Source organism: Ahaetulla prasina, chromosome 3, assembly GCF_028640845.1.
Source record: "Ahaetulla prasina isolate Xishuangbanna chromosome 3, ASM2864084v1, whole genome shotgun sequence".
NCBI lineage: Eukaryota > Metazoa > Chordata > Lepidosauria > Squamata > Colubridae > Ahaetulla > Ahaetulla prasina.
Window position 1 is genome coordinate 170,175,161 of NC_080541.1, and position 27,321 is coordinate 170,202,481.

The 27,321-nt window shown below is 38.5% G+C and overlaps 1 protein-coding gene across 5 annotated transcripts in view; it reads right to left on the minus strand.

Moving 5' to 3' along the window:
• Positions 1-2,069: 2,069 nt before the first annotated feature.
• Positions 2,070-27,321, minus strand: part of LOC131195799 (uncharacterized) — a 66,607-nt gene continuing 41,355 nt past the window's right edge. For 2 of the 5 annotated variants that reach the window (XM_058178020.1, XM_058178019.1), the window contains 5 exons: positions 25,457-26,836; positions 23,238-23,343; positions 20,459-20,585; positions 15,867-15,900; positions 2,070-4,692 (listed from right to left, as the gene is read on the minus strand). In XM_058178020.1, coding sequence (XP_058034003.1) covers positions 4,229-4,692; positions 15,867-15,900; positions 20,459-20,585; positions 23,238-23,343; positions 25,457-26,747 — 2,022 coding nt within the window. In that variant the 5' untranslated portion in view covers positions 26,748-26,836 and the 3' untranslated portion in view covers positions 2,070-4,228. The remainder of the gene's footprint in view (positions 4,693-15,866; positions 15,901-20,458; positions 20,586-23,237; positions 23,344-25,456; positions 26,837-27,321) is intronic. The other 3 variants (XM_058178021.1, XM_058178022.1, XM_058178023.1) reach the window with 3 other exon arrangements.

Sequence of the window (27,321 nt, forward strand, 5' to 3'; positions counted from 1 at the left end):
GGTCATCAGCCGTCTACGCAGCGAGCTTTGTCAGCCAGGCCTCTCTAGCTCCTCCTCCTGCATTGATGCCCGCTGCTGCTACGGCCTGCTTTGGCTCCCCACATGCTTTAATCCCACCTTCCCTTCGAGCCAAAGGCAACGGGCACCCCAGGATCTACATTTCTGAACAGTTCCTCACGATTGGGCCGAGAGGTATTCCTTCCGCCTACAGTAATAGACCACGGATTAATTTTCTAATTAAAATAGGGCCTCGGCAAACCTCAAGTTGTATATTCATTTTGGGGGCATTGCACTTCCTAAAACTTCTGGCACGTTTTTGTTAAACGATTGCATATATTTCAGCCAGAGTAACAAGCTTAATCCTTTACATATTTACTCAAAAGCACAATTCATTCCAATATGGTTTCTAGTTAACATTGCATAGTTAACTAGTTTCTTTCTGACTAATCAAGGTAAGATGTTACATTACTTGTGGTCACATAATTCAATTGGATTTGAGTAAATAAGCATAACATTGCATTGTAAAATCGTATATTTATTCTGTTGGTTTTCTTGTGAAGACAATATTGGATGTATATAAAAAACCCTAAAAATGTGGGTTTTTAAGTATTGGCTTTTTCATAGGCATTTAGACATTGTCCTGCCTGAAAATCCTTTAGAAATTGCATACTAAATGCTCTTACTGAGGTTTTGAGCAGTATTGCCACAATCTACTTTTCCAAAGAACCTGACTTTAACATAATTATCAAATTGTTGAAAACAATAATCTAAAAAAATATGCATTAAGTGGCAAAACCCAATTAATTCTAATGTGGTTACGGTAATTCTACAGAATGCCAAGAAGTGTTCAGCTTACAGCCATTTATTTTTCCATATTAGCATAGCAATTAATGCCATATACATTTCCAAGTACTTTCCATTTAGTTAAGATTGTGTGATTTAAAGTTGTCACAGTATGTATGGACTTTAATACCTAACGGATTTCATTGCTGGTGGAATAAATATCTACCAGTTGCTGTTCTGACCTGAGCTCAGGGAGGTAGTAAATTGTGATAGTTGGCTAGTGGTAGGTTTAGCCCTGAGAAACTTATAATATTGCTCTAATTATCTTTGTGTGACAAGCAAGTTGCTCTAGACTGGTCTGGTAAATTTTGTGATTTCTAGCAATTGTGGTATTGCTAGCAAGATAGACAGATCTCTGTACAGCAACCTGTTTGCCAGACCTATGCAGAAAAACGTGATCCAACAGGTAGGTCACTCTGCAGGATGCTTTGCTTCCACAGAGGGGTGATATTTTAATACACTCACAGGACATCTCACACAGTGAACTAGACCGGTGGTCACCAACCGGCGGTCCGCGGACCACAGGTGGTCCAGGAGAAAATGGTGGTCCACAGCACACCCGAGTGGAGGAGCTGCTCTGGGATAAGCAATGGCCAGTCCTGTGACTAGAGCTCTGGAATATGGGACTGGCCAGGCAGCCTATGGTGGGGCTGTAAATCTCTGCCTTTGAGGGAGGTTCGTGCAACTTGCAACTTTGGAGCGCAGCCCTCGCCGGCTGGAATGAGGTAATGGTGCAAGAGGGGGGCGGTGCAGGCGGGCCGAAGCAATGGGTGACAGGAACCCTGGGCTGTTTCTTTCCCCTGCTGTAGCTTCCTATCCACCAGTGGCTGTCTCGCCCCTCACTCTCCCTTCCCAGTCACTCCTCGCTTGGCAAGGGAAGGGGAGGGGGGATGGAGATTTGCTCCATATTCCAGAATGGGAGCTTCGTCTCTTGCTGGATCTTGCGGCCATTTCTTCCTTGTTGGTGCTCCTGCACCTCAGTCTCTCGGGGGACGATTGACTTCCTCTCAGCCCCAAGACACTGGCTGGCCCATGAGAAAGAGTGGGAGAGAGAAAGATCCAGCAAGAGACGAAGCTTCGCTCCCATTCTGGAATATGGAGCGAATCTCCATCCCCCACTTCCCTTGCCAGGTGAGGAGTGACTGGGGAGGGAGGGCAAGGGGCAGGGACAGCCACTGGTGGATTCAGCTGACAGGAAGCTACAGCATGGGGAAGAAACAGCCCAGGGTTCCTGCCACCCGTTGCTTCGGCCGGCCTGCACTGTCCCACCCTTGCACCATTACCTCATTCCATCTGGCGAGGGCTGCATTGCAAAGTTGCAAGTTTCTTCCATCCCTTGTTCGTGCTCCTATACCTCAGTCTCTCGGGGGAGGGGACAATTGACTTCCTCTCAGCCCCAGGACACTGGCTGGCCCATGAGAAAGAGTGGAGGAGAGAGAAAGAAAGAAAGAAAGGGGGAAGACAGATGAGAAAAAGGGGAGAGAGAGAGGAAGAGAAAGAGGGAGGGAGAGACAGAATGAAAGAGAGAGACAGAGAATGACAGACACAGAGAGAGAGGGAATCAGAGAATGAGTGGGAGAGAAAGAGAGGGGGAGAGAGAGTGCCTGAAGGACCCCCATCCCATCTCCGCTGGGAGTCCAGGCGCTCCCATCACTGGGAGTCCAGGCGCTTCAGCAAGCAGCGCACTGGATTCATATTAGTGGTCCCTGAAGTCCAAAAGTTTGGGGATTCCTGAACTAGACTCATGGAGAAACAGCATCTCACAGAGCAACATACCTGTTTGGGTCTAATAGGCAGGTTGCTTTAGAATCCTAACCTTTGGCTTATTCTTGTATTTTATTTACCAGTGTTTGTCATCAAAACAGGTATATTAGTTATACTCACCAACTATAACAGGAGACTAAAAACTGATGGTGGGGAATGGAAATGCCTCATCTTTTTTATATCCTCGCCATAGAAATTCAGTAAACTACAAAAGGAAGCATCTTGTTCTCCATCCTGCTTAGCAGTGCAGCTCAGCATTTTTTTGCCAAAAAACAAGAAAATAAATCATTCTGGGCAGGGGTGAAATCCAGCAGGTTCTGACAGGTTCTGGAGAACTGGTAGCGAAAATTTTAAGCAGTTTGGAGAACTGGCAAATACCACCTCTAGCTGGCCCGAGTGGAGTGGGAATGGAAAATTTGCAGTATTATTCCCCTACCAAACCACACCAAGCCACGCCCACAGAATTGGTAGTAAAAAAATTTGGATTTCACCACTGATTCTGGGGCTTCATTTATAAGGCTTCCTAAGCCATAGTGAAAATGTCTGTTATGATTTTGTTGTATTATACATATATAGATTCCAGAATTATCTTTTAAGATCAATACCTTACCATACATTCTTTGTCAAGCTATGCAAAGGCTTGAATTCCCCAGCAAGTTGGAACTTCAACTTCCCTTTTAAAAGAAGAAAAAAATTCTACTTTATTTCATAACTTCACTATATGTTAGTGAATTATGCAACTAGGTCAATACAACCAAACTCTCCATGACACTGTATCACAAATAAAATATTTGTTTTTGATTAAAAAGTATGTAATGGCAACTGTCTCAATCCCATGCATAATATCACAATTGTTTTTCATTGTGACAGAAAAAATGATCGAAACCTATGTTCTCTTAGGCCACAATTCAATATTTATTAATAAAACATTGTTTACTGATGTCAGGTTTCACTCTTGATGCCACAAGAGCCAATGACCCAAAGGAACAAAATCTCAGTAAATGCTCTTGAATGCCATTGATTCACATCTCATGAATTCACCCAGATGGGTTTGAACAGTTTGGGTAGTTTCTAGTTCTGATTAGGAATTAGTCAGTTTTATCACAATAACCCTCCCAAAAAACCTCAGCCTCCTTGCTTGCATGAGAGCGAGCATAAATGTAACTGAATGTGCAAAATCCTTACAGAAACCTGCAACTGAATGCATGAATGCTTTGAGGAATTTGAAATCATTTGAACAAACTGCAGAGAGGGCAAGTCTTGATCTTGAATAGGTCATCTAACAGTATAATTCTCTTAGCCCCTCTAGAATACATTCTACAAGTTTTACTATTTGGTTGCATCTGTTGTACACACACACTGTTGTGAGTCTACAAAACATTTTGTGGTCAAAATATCCCAGATTCAAAATGTGTAACCCTAACCAGAGGTACCATGATCTTAAAACGGAGCATCAAAAATGGAGAACTTCCTATAAAGCTGGAACAAGACTCCATCACAGAACTTTGTGTGCTATTCTTAATGCCCTTGTATTAAGTTAAGAACTTTGTTGTTTTATGAAAAAATAGAATCATCAGCATTTAAGGTTAATTTGAACTTTTCAATGTGATATAAACATGGATCATGGATTTTGTACTTCAGAAACATGAGTCAATAATTCTACTGGACGTGATGTATTACTGGAAGAAGCCTTTACGATATCATTTTCAGACTTTGATCTTGAAATAGTTGGTTTCTTCAGCTGCAGTGACTTATCAGTATTAATATCATAGTTTTGATCATCTTTCAAACCATGGTTTGTTTGACATGCAACAGAAACAGTTTCTTTTGCTTTGGTAGTAGTGCTGGACAGATTTGAACACGGTTTTTCTACAGTAAATTCATCTGATAAAGAAAATTGTGCTGAGCAAATTTCACAAGCATCATCGTAGAAAGATTGTACACTTCCACTGGACCGAGATGGAAACACATATGCTCTGGATCTTATACTCAAACCTCTGTGCGACTTTTTTGAACTTCCTTCTGTATCAGAGCTATCATATATTTCTTTCACAGCAACATGATCTTTGGCATGGGTTTCTCCATCTGTAATGAAATAGTTAATATTGCTCATTAAAATATATGCTTAAAATGAACTTATTTTCAATAATACCGGTAGTAAAACTAATTTGAATACTAGTTGATATCTATCTCCTATTCCAAAATAACTCTATATGTTATTTTGTCTCTAATGTTACCACAAGAATATATCAAATCATGTTAAACAATAAAAAATAAAAACTCTTAACTCAGACACAGGACAAATTATGTTGGATATGTTACATTATCTTCTATTATCAATCTGCCTGTTTTGTAAGATTTCATGGAGTAGTGCCCTATTCATCTTTCATGAAAACACACTTAAGACCAAGAGGACCTTCTCAATAGCTAAAAAGAGAAAATGCTTTTCAAAGGTAAAAAGTTATCAGGATTGAAACTTTTATTGTGTATAGCATAAAAATATTTTTCAAATATTAGGTTTCATCACCTAAGTCTATTTAATGTAAGCTTTAACGTTAATGTTTACTTCTTAAAGCAAAGTAGAAAAGCTCCTTTTTAAATAAACTGCTATAGGATAATGGGTACAAGGATTGTTATTTGTTATTTAGAATAGGGATAGATAATCTCTTTGAACCCTGAGAGCCTTAATTTTAGTAATTTTTTTCAATGGCAGAAAATGTGGCAATGTCATGATATAGACGAGAGGTCAAATGACTAGCCTTGTAGTGCAATCATAACAATCTGGAACTGAACACACTCAAAACCATAGAAATGGTGGTAGACTTTAGGAGAAACCCTTCCATACTTCCACCTCTCACAATACTAGACAACACAGTATCAACAGTAGAAACCTTTAAATTTCTAGGTTCTATCATTATTTATTTTATTTTATTTATTTATTTATTTATTAGATTTCTATACCGCCCTTCTCCTGAAGAACTCAGGGCGGTGTACAGCCAGAATAAAAACCCAAAAACAATACAATATACAATTAAAACAAAATTAAAAAACTTATTATACAATTTGGCCGAAAAACTTTAAAACATTTAAAATTCTAAAAACCCATTAAAATTCATATAAAATTTAGAAATATAAAATATAAATTTGAAATACAACAAAATTTAAGCCAGCCCCGCACGAATAAATAAATACGTTTTCAATTCGCGGCGAAAGGTCCGAAGGTCAGATATTTGGCGTAAACCAGGAGGAAGTTCATTCCAGAGGGTAGGAGCCCCCACAGAGAAGGATCTTCCCCTGGGGGCCGTCAGCCGACATTGTTTGGCGGACAGCACCCTGAGAAGTCCCTCTCTGTGTGAGCGTACGGGTCAGTGGGAGGCATGAGGTAACAGTAGGCGGTCCCGTAAGTACCCAGGCCCTAAGCCATGGAGCGCTTTGAAGGTAGTAACCAAAACCTTAAAGTGCACCCGATATGTGCATCATATCGCAAGATCTAAAATGGACAACTAACATCAAAAAAGGACAACAAAGAATGTTCTTTCTGCGCCAACTCAGTAAGCTCAAACTGCCCAAGGAGCTGCTGATTCAGTTCTACAGAGGAATCATTGAGTCTGTCATTTGCACTTCTATAACTGTCTGGTTCGGTTCTGCAACCCAACAAGAAAGACACAGACTTAAGAGGATAATTAGAACTGCAGAAAAAATAATTGCTACCAACCTGCCTTCCATTGAGGACCTATATACTGCACGAATCAAGAAGAGGGCCGTGAAAATATTTGCAGATCCCTCGCATCCTGGACATAAACTGTTTCAACTCCTACCCTCAAAACGACGCTATAGAGCACTGCACACCAGAACAACTAGACACAAGAACAGTTTTTCCCCGAAAGCCATCACTCTGCTAAACAAATAATTCCCTCAACACTGTCAAACTATTTACTAAATCTGCACTACTATTAATCTTCTCATCGTTCCCATCACCAATCTCTTTCCACTTACGACTGTATGACTGTAACTCTGTTGCTGACAATCCTTATAATTTATATTGATATATTGACCATCAATTGTGCTGTAAATGTTGTACCTTGATGAAGGTATCTTTTCTTTTATGTACACTGAGAGCATATGCACCAAGACAAGTTCCTTGTGTGTCCAATCACACTTGGCCAATAAAAAATTCTATTCTATTCTATATCATCAAAGGGGATGGGGAATGAAGAGATTTTAAATATTAATAGTACATCAATCTTGTTGGTGAATTAGTACGTGTATCGGTTTCCCAATGAAAAGTAGCAAAGAATTTTGCTTTTATAATTTGGCAGTTCATTGCCAACCAAATTTAAACAGTGCTAGAGGCCGCAAAAATAGCTCTCCAATGTCATAATTTGGATCAGGGGTTCTCAGTCTTTTAATTTCTCATGGTCTCTTTGAGTTTAATTTATTTCTGTAATTTTATCTCTAACAGAGAATTATGAGAATCATGACAAATTGATCATAGGCCTAGCAGTAAGAAACTTACTATGGCACTGATTCTACAATGTTAAATAATCGTTGATAGAAATTTTAACCCTAATCTCTTAAAATACATTTAATGGTTCGTCATGCAGATATCTTTGCATGAACTCTAAGTTGCCCCAAATTTTATTCTAATATCATAACAAACTAAACTGATGATGAACAGTACACAATGTTTTGCCTGTACAGTTCTAATCCACCAGGAAAGGTTCGCACAATATGATCAATTTTTAATTTTGTGATGTGCTATTTGTTATCTGTCTTGGAGATCTTTACTTTTCAAATGCTAGGTATGGATCTATCACATTTTATACATCTGCTCTTTCTAATATATTAAGAAAATCTGATACCAGTTAACACAATCAGATTTAAATATAACCAAAGATAAGATACCTGTAACATATCTCAATAAAGTTAAAAGGACATATCCTTACTTCAACAATATTTTCCCACATTTCTGAACTTCAGTTACCAGAATCTTAATCACCATGTCCAATAATAAGGAATGGTTATACAGGTAATCATCACTTAATGACAGCCATTGGGACTGGAATTTCTATCACTAAACAATGCAGTCGTAAAGCACATCATGTAATGCCACATCAGTTAGCAATGGCAATTGCTTGTTGCTATTATTAAATGAATTACTAGTTTTTTAAAGAAGGGAATCCAGACCCATTACTAAGTGCCCAGATCACAATCACATGACTGTGGAGGCACTGGGATGGCTGGAACCTTGAGGATTTTTATTTATTTATTTATTTATTTATTTATTTATTAAATTTTTATACCGCCCTTCTCCCGAAGGACTCAGGGCGATTTACAGCCATAATAAAACAACAGCAAAATACACATAAAAACATGATTAAAAAACTTATTATACAAATGGCCGAATTAAAACAATTAAAAATAAATCCCCAATTTATAAAATATTAAAACATTAAAACTAATTAAAATCCTATTAAAATCCTATGCCAGTCCTGCGCGAACAAACAAATAGGTCTTCAACTCTCAGCGGAAAGTCCGAAGGTCCGGCAATTGTCGAAGACCAGGGGGAAGTTCGTTCCAAAGGGTGGGAGCCCCCACAGAGAAGGCCCTCCCCCTGGGGGCCGCCAGCCGATTGATCAGAAGTACTGTGTCAAGGTTCCAGAAAAACCTCTTCTGCATAAAAAAACCTCAGAAGCCATTGTTTTTCAGAGTTCTTTACTAGCATGAGGAAACTGGCACATGATGAGTGAAATTCCAAAACTGAATTTCCGGATTCTTTTCCCAGTTATACAAACCCCAAGAGTCCCACCCCCCTGACCCCTTTGATGGTCACATGGTCCCACATTCTCCCAGTTCATTCGAATATCTTCTTGCCACTCTTCCTGCAGATGTGAACACCATCCGACCTTGACCACTTGAAGAATGTTACTATACCCCTCAGCCCCCCTTCTTCCCCTCAGGGGAAAAATGTGGCAGCGTCTGGAACCCTAAAGTCTAGTATGGTTTCCAGGCCTGACAGGCGTCCCCCCTTGGAAAAGAAGCTATATCCTAGGAAAGAAAACAAAGAGTTGATAAAGAAGAGTGTCAGTTGTCCACACTTCCCTTCTACCCCCCCCCTCCCCTCTCCAAGAGGTTTTTTAGGTTTGTCAGGGAAAGTGTCGTGAAATTGCTTAATCAAATTGTCCGCATTTACTTTCCAACTTTTGACCCAAGTAGATTCAGATAATGGATATCCCTTCCAGTGGACTAAATATTGTAATTGACCTCTGTATAGTCTAGAGTCAAGGATTTTAAAGATTTGATTATTGTTTCCAGTTGTACTTTCCCAGCCTGGATGCTCTGCTCCAACTGGGTCTCTTCCTGCTGAAGGCGATTCAACTCAGTTTTTGCTCTACTGATGTCATCTTCTTGGGACTTTAGATCTGATTCCTGGGACTGAATCTGCATTTTTAATGATGTGATCAGTTGTGACTCCTCCTGGCACTTTTGCCTTACATCATTTAACATATCTTTCAGCTTTGCCTTTTGTTGATCCATCTCATCCAGACGATCTTGAGCATCCTGCTTTTGAGCTTCCAGTTCTTGCAAGCTGCTCGTTTCCCGGTCTAAATCGTTTTGCAGTTCCTGAACTTCATTGGTTTTCTGCCGGATAGCTCCTTCTCTTTCTCCGATGTCTTGCTCCAGAGAATATTTCTCTCTTTGTAGCTGTGCAATCTCTTGGCTGATATCATCCAGTTCTTTCACGCCAGTGAATTCTCCTGATCCAATAGAACTTGAGCTGTCCTGGACAGGAGTGGTCCTTTCGGAAGGAGGGATCATATCTGGGAGCAGCACCTGTGGTGGGTCAATGCCTTTGCTGACTTTCTGCTGAATGAGGTACATGGCGAGTGCAAACTGATCTTTGTTGAGCTTTCCCATTTGCCTGGTATCAGCCAATGCCCTGTGTTTGCTTCAGGCTGTGTTTGGGGGATAAGCTTCCTGTGCTGTTGAGGCTGTTGACGCTGCCGTGTGACGGAGTGGATCGCAAACTGTCTTTGGGGGGAGGACTGGCTGGGTGAGGGGGTGCAGGTGGGTTTAGCTGGCCTGCTTGCAGTTGAAGAGGGATTTGGGGGACGGCCGTTGCTGTTGTGGCTGGTTGCTGAGTTGGGAAGGGGGGTGGAATTCCCCCTGGCTGCTGAGAAGGAAGTCCTTGAAATGCTTCAGCTGACGAGGCAAAAATCGGCCTGGGGCCCCCAGGAAAGAAAGGTGCTGAACTGGCTGGTTGCCATTGGTATTGGAACCACCCTTGTCCAGGATAAAATGCCCAACCAGGAAGAATAGAAGCAGCTGGAGGCAGCGTAGGCCTCTGTTGGTGGGAAAAGTCAATTGGAGGGGGGAGTTGCGATCCCCCCCAAGTCCCTGGTGCTGCCTGAACTCCCTGCCGTCTGAAGGAGGGAAGGGAGGTCCTCCTGCGTTCATCGGAATGGCTTTGAGCTTCAGTAATTTCTCCCTCTCTGGTGGGAGGGAAGGTGAATTTAGGCTGAGCTAAAGACTCTCAAGGTGGGTGAGCTGAGCTTATACGAGGCCTCACTTCCAAATGCTCAAAAGTTTCAGGGAGGTCTAATAGGGACTGGGATTTCAGGGGGTTTCTCAGGTCCCAATCCAGTGACTCTCCCGATTCTCCGGGTTTTACTGTCCTCCAGTGAGGTTAAGAAGAGGGAGGGGGCTCTCCATTCTGCCCCGGGGAAATGTTTTCTCCCGAACGACAGCTTACCCATGAATCGGAGTCTTTGGGCCATGCTCCAAGCTGACAAGCAGGCTCTACCACTTCGGGTTTTTGAGTCATATCTTCCGATGGGAAGTAGGAAGTACGGAAGTAAATCGTCAAGCTTCTGTGCTACTTCCACGCTTTCAGCTTGCTGCTCTTCCATCTTCGCTGGGTCTTTGCACCGCTGTGGAGGTTGCGGAGGCTGGGGCCCAGCACCCCCCTAACGGGCCTCCTCTGAGCGGAGGAGAGGGTACCGTTAGCAAAAGAAAGTTAGGAGTTTGGAATAATGTCAAGGTTCCAGAAAAACCTCTTCTGCATAAAAAAAACTCAGAAGCCATTGTTTTTCAGAGTTCTTTACTAGCATGAGGAAACTGGCACATGATGAGTGAAATTCCAAAACTGAATTTCCGGATTCTTTTCCCAGTTATACAAACCCCAAGAGTCCCACCCCCCTGACCCCTTTGATGGTCACATGGTCCCACATTCTCCCAGTTCATTCGAATATCTTCTTGCCACTCTTCCTGCAGATGTGAACACCATCCGACCTTGACCGCTTGAAGAATGTTACCATACCCCTCAGCCCCCCTTCTTCCCCTCAGGGGAAAAATGTGGCAGCGTCTGGAACCCTAAAGTCTAGTATGGTTTCCAGGCCTGACATACTGCTTTTCAGCAGAGTTATAAATTTGAATCGCCATTTATTAACGGTAACTGAGAATTACCAGAATATATGTGGACATCTGTATGCTCTCCATCCCTGTGTGTGTGTGTGTGTATTTGTATATATTTGTGTGTGTGTAGGTCTTTGGTTATTTGGATTTCTCCTGTGTAAAATTGGAAGTGTCTTGGCGACGTTTCGACGAAGTCTCATTCATCATCTTCAGGCTTCAGCTTCGTGCTTCTGGGAGCAATGTGTGATCGCAGCTGTTTCTTCCTTTTAACTGCTAGAGGGGTTTTGAACTGATTGGATGGGAGCTTGGCTTTGCTCTGATTGGATGCGGTTTTTTTGTGGTCTGATTGGCTGGGGGTGTGTCCTGTTTGGGTGGGGGCTTGGTTGTGCTCAGATTAGTTTGAGTTGCAGGGGGATTTGAGCTGGTGAGCTGCATTGCTGTTGTTTGGCTTCATGTTCGTGGTCATGCTACATCTTCATAGTGGGTGTCAGTCTGCTGCATGTATGGATTGGAGGGGTTTGAAATGGCTAATAATGCAGCTGCAATCTGGCTTCTGGTCCTTGGTCATGCTTCATCATCAGGTGGGTTTGGGTCTGCTTTTTGGGTGGATGTGTGGTGGTGACATCCTATGTGGACCTCGTGAGTGTGGGTCTGGTGTCATTCCTCGTGTTAGGGACTCATTTGTGAATAAGGGCGGGTTTCCAAATGGCTGGTAGGCGGGAGGTATCATCTCGCTTGTTCATGCTGTGTGGCCGTTTTTCTATCTCAATGGCTTCTCTGATTATTCTGTTGTTAAAGTGTTCAGTTTTGGCGATAGTTCTGGTCTTTTTAAAGTCGATATCATGTCCTGTGGCTTTAAGGTGTTGGACCAGGGAAGAAGTTGGTTCCCCTTTTTTTACTGAGTTCTTGTGTTCTTCAATGCGTGCACTTACTCTTCTGTTGGTTTGTCCGATATATGTGGTGGGGCAGGCGGTGCATGGGATTTCATATACATTTCATATACATTTCATATACCTTTCAAACTAATCTGAGCACAAGCAAGCCCCCACCCAAACAGGACACACCCCCAGCCAATCAGACCACAAAAAAAAAACCCATCCAATCAGAGCACAGCCAAGCTCCCACCCAATCAGTTCAAACGCCCTCTAGCAGTTAAAAGGAAGGAATCACACATTGCTCTCAGAAGCACGAAGCTGAAGCCGGAAGACGACAAATGAGACTTGGTCGAAACGTCGCCAAGACACTTCCAATTTTACGCGGGAGAAAACCCAAATAACCAAAGACCTACATAAAAACACCCGTGAAAATCTCAGAAAGCAAATATATATATATATATATGTATATGTATATGTATATGTATATGTGTATATATATCACCAGCTCAAATCCCCCTGCAGCTCAGACTAATCTGAGCACAACCAAGCCCCCACCCAAACAGGACACACCCCCATCCAATCAGAGCACCAAAAAAACCCCATCCAATCAGAGCACAGCCAAGCTCCCACCCAATCAGTTCAAACCCCCACTAGCAGTTAAAAAGGAAGAAACAGCTGCAGTCACACATTGCTCCCAGAAGCACGAAGCTGAAGCCTGAAGATGACGAATGAGACTTCGTCGAAACGTCGCCAAGACACTTCCAATTTTACGCGGGAGAAAACCCGAATAACCAAAGATCTACATACAAACACCCGCGAAAACCTCAGAAAACAAATATTGCACCTCTACGGGGAGGAAATCCACCATCTGACCAGGACCTATGAAAAACTAGAAGTCCAAAGAGCTTCCATTTTATGTGACCTTGCCGAGATCAAAATTTAATCCCCACATGCTTCCAATTGAAATTCCACTCCAACTCTGCAGCCACCAAACGCATCCTAAAAAGAACAGAATTGGCCCTAATCAGAAATGAACTTCATACAAAAAGATTCCTCCTAGATCAAATCAACAAAGATCTCCTCACACTTCATCTCAAACTCAGCAACAAGATCCACCCTGCACTTTGGGACAAATCCAAACAACTCGCCGTCTGGAGAGCCGAAACACAGACCATCCTCAAGACAGATACACACACCAACAAACTCCGAAGACTACAAGAACGCCAGAAACAAACCCCTCCCCCCTCACAGCCACACATGAAACAAACAGTGCATAACATCTCGGATAGGATCCTCACCAAAGCTGAAACCGATGTCCTTTCCAAAGGATTCAACTTTGCAGTCACTCCCAAATACATCCCCACTGAAACCATTATATGCGGAGTAGAAACCAGCCTGACCAAAATCAACCCCGATGACGCTAACAGAATCAGACTCGAAATCACCAACATCCTCTGCAGCAGCAAGCCACCCAAAAGCAACTTACCCAAAGAGGAACAGACAGCACTACTTAACCTGAAAAAAGACACCAGCATAATAATCCTACCAGCAGACAAGGGCAACGCCACGGTAGTTATGAACACATCTGACTACCAAACCAAATTAACCAACCTACTCCAAGACCCTGCATACAAGCCCCTAAAAACAGACCCCACCACCTACCTAGAAAAAAACCACTAGATCTAAAATAAAAGCCTCCCCCATCAGTGAAGAAATCCAACAAAGAATCATTCCCAGGGAGAAATCATCCAGATGCCCTAAGCTCTACGGCCTCCCCAAGATACACAAAGAAGGAACCCCACTCAGACCCATAGTCAGCTCCATAGGCTCACCTCTACAAAACCTAGCCAAATTTCTCGCCAAACAACTACAGCCCTATGCAGAATCCATCGCCTCACACGTCCAAAACTCATTCCAGTTCATAGATATCATAAAGAAACAAAACTTACAGCCCAGCGACCTACTCGTGAGCTTTGATGTCATATCCCTCTTCACCCAAGTGCCAATCAAAGAAGCCTTGACAGCTATCCAAAACAAATATAACCCCCACAAGCACATCCTAGATCTGACCAACCACTGCCTATCCAACACATACTTCATCTATAATGGACAAAAATACAAACAAATAGAAGGAGCACCCATGGGATCACCCCTCTCACCTGTCATTGCCAACCTCTACATGGAACACTTTGAAACCCAAGCTCTAGAAAAATCTGATCACAAACCCAAACTCTGGCTCAGATATGTAAATGACACCTTCATAATCTGGCCACACGGGAAAGAAAAACTTGACAACTTCCTCACACACCTCAATAGCCTACACCCCAAAATACAGTTCACCATGGAAACAGAAGTTAACAACCAACTTCCCTTCCTAGATGTCTTAGTCTACAGGAAACCCAATGGCTCCCTAGGACACACCATCTACCAGAAGAAAACACACACAAACCGCTATCTGCACGCACTCTCACACCACCACCCAGCACAGATCAACTCCGTAGCCAAGACACTCATCTCCAGAACAAAACGCTTAGCTGACGAACAACACCTAAAAACCGAACTACACACTCTCACAAACGTACTAACATCCAATAGATTCCAGAGAAATAAGATTACCAAACTAATCCAAAAAGAACCCCCCACTAAAATCCAAGACAGAGAACAAGAAAACGGCACAGCCCTCCTCCCATATATAAAAGGCACCACAGACAGAATCAGCAAGATCCTCCACAAACACAACATCAAGACAGCATTCTGCACAAACCGAAAAATATCCACCATCCTAAGAAACCCCAAAGACAAAATTGAGTTAGAAAATCAAGGAGTATATGAAATCCCATGCACCGCCTGCCCCACCACATACATTGGACAAACCAACAGAAGAATAAGTGCACGCATTGAAGAACACAAGAACTCAGTCAAAAAAGAGGAACCAACTTCTTCCCTGGTCCAACACCTTAAAGCCACAGGACACGATATTGACTTTAAAAAGACCAGAACTATCGCCAAAACTGAACACTTTAACAACAGAATAATCAGAGAAGCCATCGAGATAGAAAAATGCCCACACAGCATGAACAAAAGAGATGATACCTCCCGCCTACCAGCCATTTGGAAACCTGCCCTTATTGACAAACGTGTCCCTAACATGAGGAATGACACCAGACCCACACTCACGAGGTCCACACAGGATGTCACCACCACACATCCACCCAGAAAGCAGACCCAAACCCACACTGATCATGAAGCACGATTAAGGACCAGAAGCCAGACCGCAGCTGCAACATTGGCCATTTCAAACCCTTCCAATCCATACATGCAGCAGACTGACACCCACTGTGAAGATGTGGCACGACCGCGAACACGAAGCCGGACAACAGCTGTGCAGCTCACCAGCTCAAATCCCCCTGCAGCTCAGACTAATCTGAGCACAACCAAGCCCCCACCCAAACAGGACACACCCCCATCCAATCAGAGCACCAAAAAACCCCCATCCAATCAGAGCACAGCCAAGCTCCCACCCAATCAGTTCAAACCCCCACTAGCAGTTAAAAAGGAAGAAACAGCTGCAGTCACACATTGCTCCCAGAAGCACGAAGCTGAAGCCTGAAGATGACGAATGAGACTTCGTCGAAACGTCGCCAAGACACTTCCAATTTTACGCGGGAGAAAACCCGAATAACCAAAGATCTACATATATATATATATGTATGTATATATATATATGTATATATGTATGTATGTATGTATGTATATATATGTATATGTATATATATGTATATATATGAAAATATTAGCAAGCTATTTAGTTATATTCTGGCATTGACTTTTAAAATTTAATTGCTATGTATTGAAAATATATATTTCCTTTATCTAAACTTATTTAATTGCATTTCACATATTTATTTTACAAAAGTCTTGTAACACTATATATTCTTTGTAAATTGCATTCTTAGAAACTGTTCATACCTGCTGCCATTGTGGTCTGTTTCTTTCGTGAGTCCTATCAAATATAAAAAAGATAATCAAATCATCAATTTTATGTCAAACAAAATGTATTAAGAATTTTTCTAATATTTCATTTATTAGGTATAACTTATCCTGAATTAAATGATCAAATATTAAAATATTTTGAAGATTAACAAATCTTTTATTATAATGCTTAAAAGACATAAAATATTTAATTGATATACAACTTGATTAAATTGTAAGGACACTGCAACTGTCATAAATACATGCCAGTTGCCAGGCATCTACCTTTGATCATGTCACCATGCGGATGCTGCAATGGTCATAAATGTGAAAAACAGTCACAAATCATATTTTCCAGTGCCATTGTAACTTCAAATGGTTATTAAACAAATGGTTATAACTCAAGGACTACCTGTATTTCATAAATCAAAAGTATATTTGATACTAAATGGGCTGTGTTGCATTTAAAATATAGAAAATAAATCATTTAGCCTATCATTATAGTATAAAATTGCTTTCATAACAGAGTTGCATGGTATCTGAGAACCTTTAGTGCTATGTTAGTAACATTCAAATTTTATTGACCAGGCACTGAAGAAACTAAAGAAATATCAGATTCTTAAAACTAATTTTGATGTATCAATTACTACTGGACTTAAAATATTAATTTATATCACTTTGGAGGAAGAAGTATTTTTTAAAATGTAACATATACAATCAACAGTTTATTATGTCTTTTTCTATTATACTTGCATTTAAAGGAATTATATTTTTTTAAAAAAAGTTATTGAATATAAATTGAAAAAAATCTGTACCCAAATCATTGTCAGATTCCGTCATGCTTCCATTATCATCAATGTAGATGTGTTTTGGCTTTATACATACTTAACATAACATAATAACAGAGTTGGAAGGGACCTTGGAGGTCTTCTAGTCCAACCCCCTGCCCAGGCAGGAAACCCTACACCATTTCAGACAAATGGCTATCCAACATTTTCTTAAAAATTTCCAGTGTTGGAGCATTCACAACTTCTGCAGGCAAGTTGTTCCACTTATTGATTGTTCTAACTGTCAGGAAATTTATCCTTAGTTCTAAGTTGCTTCTCTCCTTGATTAGTTTCCACCCATTGCTTCTTGTTCTACCCTCAGGTGCTTTGGAGAATAGTTTGACTCCCACTTCTTTGTGGCAACCCCTGAGATATTGGAACACTGCTATCATGTCTCCCCTAGTCCTTCTTTTCATTAAACTAGACATACCGAGTTCCTGCAACTGTTCTTATGTTTTAGCTTCCAGTCCCCAGAAGTTGCTCTTCTCTGCACTCTTTCTAGAGTCTCAACATCTTTTTTACATCGTGGCGACCAAAACTGAATGCAATATTCCAAGTGTGGCCTTACCAAGGCATTATAAAGTGGTATTAACACTTCACGTGATCTTGATTCTATCCCTCTGTTTATGCAGCCCAGAACTGGGTTGGCTTTTTTGGCAGCTGCTGCACACTGCTGGCTCATATCTAAATGGTTGTCCAGTAGGACTCCAAGATCCCTCTCACAGTTACTACTATTGAGTAAGGTACCACATATACGGTACCTGTGCATTTTTTTTTGTTTTTTGTTTTGCCTAAATGTAGAACCTTACTTTTTTCACTGTTGAATTTCATTTTGTTAGTTAGCGCCCAATGTTCAAGTCTGTCAAGATCCTTCTGTATCTTGAGCCTATCTTCTGGAGTGTTGGCTATTCCTGCCAGCTTGGTGTCATCTGCAAATTTGATGAGTTCCCTATCTATCCCCTCGTCCAAGTCATTGATGAAGATGTTGAAGAGTACTGGGCCTAAAACAGAGCCTTGGGGTACTCCACTGCATACTTCCCTCCATGTGGATGTAGTTCCATTGAGGACTACACATTGAGTGCGGTTGGTCAGCCAGTTACGAATCCATATGGTGGTGGTGCTGTCTAACCCACATTTTTCCACTTTATCTAGTAGTAGGTTATGGTCTACTTTATCAAATCTTTACTGAAGTCCAAGTAAATTATATCGACAGCATTCCTCTGGTCCACTAATTCTGTCACTTTGTCAAAGAATGCAATGAGATTAGTCTGGCATGATCTGTTTTTGACAAACCCATGTTGGCTTTTGGTTATTACTTTCTTTGCTTCTAGGTGTTCAATGATTCGGTGCTTGATTATCTTTTCCAGAATTTCCCTGGTATTGAGGTCAGGCTGATAGGTCTGTAGTTTCCTGGATCTGTTTTTTTTTTCCTTTTTTGAAGATGGGAACTACATCAGCTCTTTTCCAGTCCTCTGGAAGTTCCCCTGTGCTCCAGGATCTTTGAAATATATAGTTCAGTGGTTCTGAGATCTCATCTGCCAGTTCCTTCAGAACCTTGGGGTGTAATCCATCCAGTCCTGGTGATTTGAACTCATCTAGGGTAGACAGGTGTTCACTTACCATTTTTTTACCTATTTTAACTTGTGTTCCTAATCTGTTTTTTTGTGATGCTGTTTTTGATAGGTTGGATTGTTTTTTCCTTTTGTGTAAAGACAGATGCAAAAAATGAGTTAAGTAGCTCTGCTTTCTCCCTGTTGCTTGTCATCTTCTTGCCAGTTTCTCCCAGCAATGGGCCAATTGTTTCCTTGACTTTTTTCTTGTTTTTAACATGTTGGAAAAAGCTTTTTTGGTTATTTTTTACTTTTGTCGCTAGCCTTTGTTCATTGTGAGCCTTAGCTTTCCTCACTTCATCTTTACAGGCTCGGGCTATTTGCTGATATTCTGCCTTAGTTATTTGCCCCCCTTTCCACTTTTTATACTTTTCTTTTTTGTCTTTCAATTTGTCAGATAGTTCTTTATGCATCCATGCTGGTTTCTTTTGAGATCTATTATTTTTCTTCTTCATTGGTATTGTGCTAGACTGGGCTTTTATAATCTCACTTTTCAAAATTTCCCAAGCTTCTTCAGTTGTTTTCCCCTTGAGATTCTCATGCATGGAATCCTTCTCAAGCTCTCTCTAAGTTTATTGAAATTAGCTCTCTTAAAGTCCAAGACTCTAGTTTGACTTTGTTCTACTACTTGTGTTTGCATAATGTTGAATTCCAGTATTGCGTGATCACTTGCCCCCAAGGTTCCTGTTAGTGAGAATTAAGTCCAATATGGCTGATCCCCTTGTTCCCTTCTCTACTTTTTCGGAAATGAAGTTGTCTGCTAGGTTTGTTAGAAACCTGTTGGATCTTCCACTTGGTGCAGAGTTTGCTCCCAGTTGATGTCAGGGTAGTTAAAATCCCCCATTACTACTGTAATGTGCTTCCTACATACCTTAGTTAGCTGACTAGCAAAAAGTTCATCTACTTCCTGTTTGGTTGGGTGGCCTATAGTATAGACCTATGGCAATATCATTTCCCTCCCCTTTAATATTGACCCAAATGCATTAAAGATAATTTTCATCATTGTGCTCTATTTCTGTAGAGATGTAGTTATTTCTTATATATAGTGCAACTCCACCTCTTCTTTTATTTGGTCTATTTCTTTTAAATAATTTATATCCCTCTAGCTGTATGTTCCATTTGTCGGTTTCATCCCACCAAGTTTCCGTAATGGCAACAATATCATATCTGCCCTCATTTACTTGAATTTCTAATTCACCCTGTTTATTCCTCATACTCTGTGCATTGGTGTATAGACATTTGAGTCCGTTTTGATTGACCTTGTGTTTACTGTCTACATAACCTGTGTTGTGCCTGACTGTCCCTACTTTCTTGCCACCTGTTTGACTAGTGCATATGGTATGGCACTCACTATTAAATGCTTGGTTTTGCTTGATAGCAGGGCTGATAACCTTACCCACACAGACATCTGTATTACATGCACTGATAATCCTATTAATTTTGGATTGCTGGGGACAGAAATTTTCTGTATCAATTAATTCTGTCCCTACTGTTCAGTTTAAATGTTTATCCAGAAAATCTGTGAATGTATTGCTAAGTAACTCAGTCCCTTCTTTGATGGATGCAATCCATCTCTTCTGTACAGTTTTTCATTGGACCAGTTGCAGACATCATGATTAATAAAACCAAAGCCTTCCCTTTTACACCACTCCTTTAGCCATACATTAAACTCCACTACACGCTGGCCTTTACCTTTTTGTTCCTTATATACTGGTAAAACCTCTGAAAAGATAAGCCTACAACCTATACTACTAATTTCATAACCCAAGCTCTGGAAATCATTCTGCACAGAAAGTACTTATAGGCTGGATATGAATTATTACTAACATCTGGCTTTATTCCAAATCTCTAGAATATAGTTGCATTGTACTGGCTATCCTATGTATCTGGTACAATATTCTATCCAATTCCAATCTGTTCTATTGGGATTCACTCATTGAGATTTCAAAAATTATATATTGCACGTGTCAAATTTCAGCTTAGATAGTATTCAGTATTCATTTATATCACCCAAATGAAGAACTCCCATAGTGAATTTAAACAAGCATATTTAGGGTTTTAATTAGCCTCAGAATATTAATATGAATCTTAAGAGAGAAGCCATAGATATTAAGAGTTCATTTTTTATAACTATAAAAGTACTGTATCTTACCTTTGGTTGTACAAAATGAAAATTCTGTGAAACAGAAATAGGGGCATAACCTTGGGCATCAGTAGATTTAGCCTTGGGAGAGGATTTTCCATCTTTCAGAACAGTATTGAAAAATTTTAAAACTTGTCTGAAATATATAAAAATATATTACATACAAAAACTAAACATTTTTGTACTAAATTTTGTAATAAAAACTATATAGAAATGCTAATGATTTCTTTGGTTTGCTGATCATACTAGGATGAAAGCATTTTTGTATATAAATTTACACAATTTACACAAACAGTATTTATTTAGAAATGAATATAAAATTACATATATATCCCTTAAAATTATAAAAATAGTTAGAACAATTAATAAGTGGAACGACTTGCCTTCAGAAGTTGTGAATGCTCCAACACTGGAAATTTTTAAGAAAATGTTGGATAACCATCTGACTGAGATGGTGTAGGGTTTCCTGCCTGGGCAGGGGGTTGGACTAGAAGGCCTCCAAGGTCCCTTCCAACTCTGTTGTTATGTTATGTTATGTTATGTTATGTTATGTTATGTTATGTTATGTTATGTTATGTTATGTTATGTTATGTTATGTTATGTTATGTTATGTTATGTTAGTAATAAAAGTGAATGCCATGTAATAATCAGTATAATTAAGAAATAATTCTAGAATTATGGTTTGCTGAAATTTAAACAATTATTTTCTTTTTTCTCATAAAACTTTATTAAAAACTTTAAAAATAAAGATAAAAATTCACAAGAACTAATACTTAGAATAAAGCAAGAGAAAAGGGAAAAAGATAAAATCAAAAGTGCAGAAAAAAAGAAAACATAAAGAAGAAAAAATATAAAGTAGATGCTTATAGACAAAAAGTATATGGAGTTTGCATCAGTATTAAACTTGGATGTCTTTTCTCTAATCAAAGTTGTCAGTTTGGTCACCTCAGAAAGTTCCATCATCTTTACCATCCTTTCTTCCATTGTGGGTAATATCAAATTTTTCACCTTTGCACTGTAGTTATCATGTATAAAAACCAAGTACCATGACTTTTTTCAAGTTGATTATTGATCAGTCTCAAAAGAAAAGCCTCTGGTTTCAATTTTATATTACTCTTTAAAATCTCCTGGATTAAGATACGTAATTGAGTCCAAAACATTCTACTTATTTTCACATCTACCAAACATAGTAAAATAACCCCACTTACTGATTATACTTCCAGCATAAATTTGAAGCACAAGTGACTACTTACACCAGTCATTTAGCAACCACTTATGACAGACTTCCCAGGGGTATTTACAATGTCTTTGCCAAATGTCTTTACTTCTGATTTTTGGCAAGACTGGGCCATGCAAACAATTGATACTTAATGATCATGGCATTCACTTAACCATGATGGTCACTTTGTAACTACAAACAAGGTCGTAAAATTGAGTTGGTCACAACGCGCATGCCCCCCCCAACACATACACATAATCTGCAATGTACAGCATTGATCTGATGAACCCCAGCAACTTCTGATCTGTCAAGTAATAGAAATTATCATCAGAAAACCATGTTGCTTTTTACCTTAAAAAAAAAGTGTATTTCAATGAAGTTGGGCCGAAGATACACTATTTTCAAAATTACCATTATGACTTAAAAGATTGAGAGAATACTGCATGACAAGTTATCATTTTTTTAAATAAAAAAGATTTGCTTTATTTATAATTTATTACTATTATTTATTATTTTAAAATAATAAGGGCAGTATTCAAACAGGAGATCTAAATAGATGTCAATTAGAATTGGTTGGAAGATTGAAGTTACCAAAATATATTTCTGCAATGTAATTGCAAATCTGACAGAAAAGATACATTGATTCTCAACTTCCAAGGTACTAGTAATGGACCATAATAAAGGTATTACTACTTTCCAAGATAAATTTTTATAATTATGTATTTTGTTAAAAAAAGTACTTGAGTTATACTGTGCATGGAATTCATAAGTAAAATGTAATCTCATTTCATTTAAGGTTATAAAGGTTATAAATTTTTTTTAAAGTATTCTTTGATCTGGAGAATTAATACTCTCCAACATAGAGTTCTCCAACCTTTCTGTCTTTGTGGACCAGTGGGTGGAGAAGGGATGGTTTTGTGCAAGCGACAGGCACAGCATGGTTCCAAATGGTTCAGGGCCCAGTAGTGGGCCATGACCTGGGGGTTGGAGATTACTGCTCTAACAGATCAAATTTTATCTAATTTTCATTATATTTCATCCTAAAAATATTCCTTTGTCCAAATAATCTCAATACATATGTTATTAAATAAGGATTGGTGTTGTATATAAATCTGGTATTAATTGAGCAATACGGTATTAATAGCTATACAGGTAGTCCTCAATTTATAACTGTTCATTTAGTGACCAAGTGACATCATTGAAAAGTGACATGACTATTCTCACTTACAACTGTTGCAAGCATCCCCATGGTCACCTGATCAAAATTCAGATGCTTGACAGTTGGTTCATATTTATGACATTTGCAGTGTCCCAGGGTCATGAGATCACTTTTTGCAACCTTTTGACAACAAAGTTGATGAGGAAGCTAGATTCACTTAACAATTGAGTTACTAACTTAACTGCAGTGATTCGCTTAACTGTGGCAAGAAAGGTCATAAAATGGGGCAAAATTCACTTAACAACTATCCCACTTAGTAACAGAAATTTGGGCTCAATTGTGGTTGTAAGTCATAACTACCTGTGGTTAGTCTGAAATGTTTGAAAGAAATTATAAATCCATTAACTTACCTTCTTTTAAGGTAGAGGTAAAATCCTGCTAACACAATCATAAACAGAGCTATTCCAAAAAGTGTAGCACCTGCTATAAGAGCATTGCTTAAATGTTGTAAAGCACCTAAATAAATAAAAAGTTAATGTTAAAATATTATGTACTTCAGTTTATATTTATAATTTTTCAAGACTTCTTCCATTGTAACTGCATTAAAATCATGTTTATTCAAAATAAGCCCAAATGATTAAATGTAGTCCTGTCTGCTGCACGGCTGTGAAGAAGGGCAATTTTCAATAAAGGAATATGCTAAGAGATGCTAACTCTTCAACATTTTCCATTATTCCACAATGCATTGTCCTCCTAGTTGTTTTTTCCAGCTGGACTCCTAAATCAGAGGCAAAGCAAGATAAATCTGATTGGAAAAGGGATGATTAGAATAATAAAAGAATTCAGCATCTCTGTTGTGACTTTCAATCAATCTCATGTCTTATTTATAGCTGTGCAGGTGTCCCATTTTTGAATTAATTATATAATTTGAATATTTCAGAAGGTCTGCATTTTATAAAATCTATTGTTCATTTTGATTTATGACAATTAAACAATTATGATCTCCATTCAAACATAAGTATCCAAGGATGGAAATACAGTATGTATTAATAGACCTTTATGCCAGAACAGAAGGCATAAAGATAGTTTAGCATTAGTCAAATTTGCTGGAGGTCTTTATTTTATATAATAAAGTGCAAGAGCTACAACATGATATATTGAGAGTCACACTGAAAATCTGGCCAGGATCCTTTTGAGGAGACTAAGAGGTTAATCTTATCATAAACTACAAAACATTTAAAGCACTCATTTTGCCCTCTAACAACTTTCAGAACAGCTAATTTTTTTCCGTTTTCCACAGATGGGGAACATTTTGGAATCTATTGTTGTATATTATTTTTTTGGAACTTGTCTGGGGTGATTGCTTCCATTACTTTTTTTTCCATTTACCAAGATCATGTGAACCAGAATTGCCACTGATATTACTGATACAGAAAACAACTGCATTAAGATTAATCTTCATATTCTAATTGCCTTCTACATAGTTATTTCTGTTGAAGTATCTGTGTGGAAGAGCTTTGAGTTCATGATCAGGGAGTTTCTAGACAGGATCAGGGAGAATAGAGCTTTAAATCCTGAAGGTAAAACAGCCATCACCTGAGCAGATAATATGTGCAGGGTAAAGTGTCCTGTATATAATAGGATGGAATATCTGAGCCTATTGTTGTTCAGACTGTTAACAACTTCATTCTGACACTCTACCTTAATTATACTACTTTAAGAAGTGACAAGGAAAATCTAAGCATCCCCAACAAAAAATAAGCTAAATTTCTGATGTCACTATGGACCATATCAGTTTCTTCTAAATGTAAAGGACAAGGAGTAACATAATACAGCAATAGACAATTCTTTTAACAGGCCTGCTTGAGTCTTAATATCCTTTCTATGAATGGAACAGACCTCGTAAAAAAGATTTTTCAATTATCTTCTCTACAGCTCCCATTACCCAAAATTTTTCAGGCCTGGAAGAGCTTTAGAATTGGTACAGAAGTCTGAAGGGAGAAAGATTGATAGAACTAGCCAGCCCTAAAAGTGATACAGAAATATCACCTACAATTTATGCTAATAATTCAGTATATACGAATTTAAGTGATGCATAATTTTTATGTTAATAATTTGTTTCATCAGAATCAATATATTATCTAGATTCGAAATCCTTTTTTTTGGGGTGCCATGGAGTATTTACTATATGTAGGGTATGAACCCAGTTTATTTCCTTTTTAGACTTAAAAAGCTAGATATACATATTGAAGATGTTTATTGATCAACAATACTTTTAAACTGGAGGTTATTCAATGTATACATTTAAGGGCCTCTGGTGGCTCAGACTGCTAAGACAGTCTGTTATTAACAGCAGCTGCTTGCAATTATTGCAGGTTCAAGTCCCACCAGGCCCAAGGTTGACTCAGCCTTCCATCCTTTATAAGGTAGGTAAAATGAGGACCCAGATTGTTGGGGGCAATAAGTTGACTGTATATAATATACAAATGGATGAAGACTATTGCTTGACATAGTGTAAGCCGCCCTGAGTCTTCGGAGAAGGGCGGGATATAAATGCAAATAAAAAAAAACCTGTATTAAAGCTATTATCTCTTAAAAATATCTATGATGAACATAAAAATAAACCTACCTACTGATACTGATTCAGTTTTATTTTTTGCTGATCGCTTGGTTCTTTCAAAAGTTGATGATGGGCTATTAAAAATATCTTTGTAGAAGTATTGGTAGGTTAAGCCTGGAAAACAGTTTTTAATAAGTTGTTTTACCATAGATGTTTTTAGAAATGACATTTCAGGTCCTTTCTGACTAAAATACTTCTTTTTAACTCTCTCTGAAGATGGCAACAGATACCGCAACACTTTTTTCACTTGGATTAATTGCTGTGTTTGATATTTCCTAGAGCTAAAATAGTCTTGCTTCATACATATTGTAATTGTTAGAAACTTAAGATTTATTATGGAAAAATGCATATTTTTGAACAAAGTGCCCATTTCATTTTCTCCAAATTTACTCTCTTTTCTAGCTCTGACAATATTGCCCCATTTTTGTATTAAATGTTTGTTTCTACAGATTTTTGTTCGAAAAAAAGAGATTTTTCTCCTTTGAATGTTACACATCTTTTTATGAGTTGAGTATACCTTTTGTATGTGACTGTTTCTTTGGTAAGTGAATAAATGTCTAAATTGAAGCTTCTGATTTGCATAAATTGATTTTTTACTTCTTGTTTTCCATTTCCACATCTTAATTTTTTCTTTAATATTTTTTTCATATTGTAAACTTTTAAATTCCATATTTTTATTTATTTCTCTATTAAGTATTTTCTGTTCATCAGAAACTATTCTGTGCAAATTTTTATTGTACTCATTTGTAATCATTTTACAAAATTTTTCTTTCACAGAAACTAAAAGTCTATCAATACTATTTTTACATTTTTCCTTTAAAATGTTTGCTTCAATATGATCTTCTCCTTTATGTTGTTTTGTAAATTTTAACATAATGCTTCCCAAGCTTTTCTGACTTTTTTGCAACAGTTCTTCACTTCTTAATATATTTGCTTGATGTTCCATATAACTCATTGGTAATCTGGTTTTCATGTATTTATATCCATTTTCAAAAAACGATGCATGTGATTTGTTATCTTCAAATTTCTTTCTCACATTAATATACCAATTCATCTTTACTTTACAATCTTTAAGATTTGTATTTATCAACATTCTGAGTCTCCTTAAATAATTTCTTTCCATCAAAATGTTACTTGTTACTAATTGCTTTTTTGAAATTTGTATGGTTTTTTTGATTCCAACTAAATTTAGATTTATTTCAAACTGAACTGCATATCTTAGTTGATGGTTCTTAATGGCACTTTTGCCATGAATTTTGAAATTCATTCTGAAGCTTTTGTAATTTCTGTTGTCCTTCATTGTAGACTGTTCTGGAATTCTATTCACTGATGTTTTGTATGAATCATTATCAGATGCTATTAATAATTGTTGATACTCTTTTAAATGTCCTGCAACAAAGCAAATAATCCTAGTTAAATTAAATATTTCAAATCACATTATAATAAAGTCAGGATTATATTCTAAGACTTATTTTAATAATAGTAATAATTTTGGACAAGATATTTCCCTTATAAGGCATCTATACTATATATCAACAAAATTTTCAGAGATTTTTAATGTTATTACATTAGATTAACTTGCTTAGGTTTAAAATTGTAACTATAAAAGCAATTTGGATGATGTCTTTGAGAATGGTATGGAGTGATGTATCCATCTTTGTCTTTGATTTCACGGCAGCTTTTAATACTATCAAGTTTCAATATCATCAATGGTATCCTTCTGGCCTGGCTCTGAGAGTTGGGGATGCATTGTATTACTGGTTTGCTTCCTTTCTGAGGTCAATTTCAGTTGTGTTGATAGGGCAGGAAGAAGTCCAACCTGCAGCCCTTATCCTGTGGGATGTCTCAGGGTTGAGTCTTTTTCCCATCAAAGT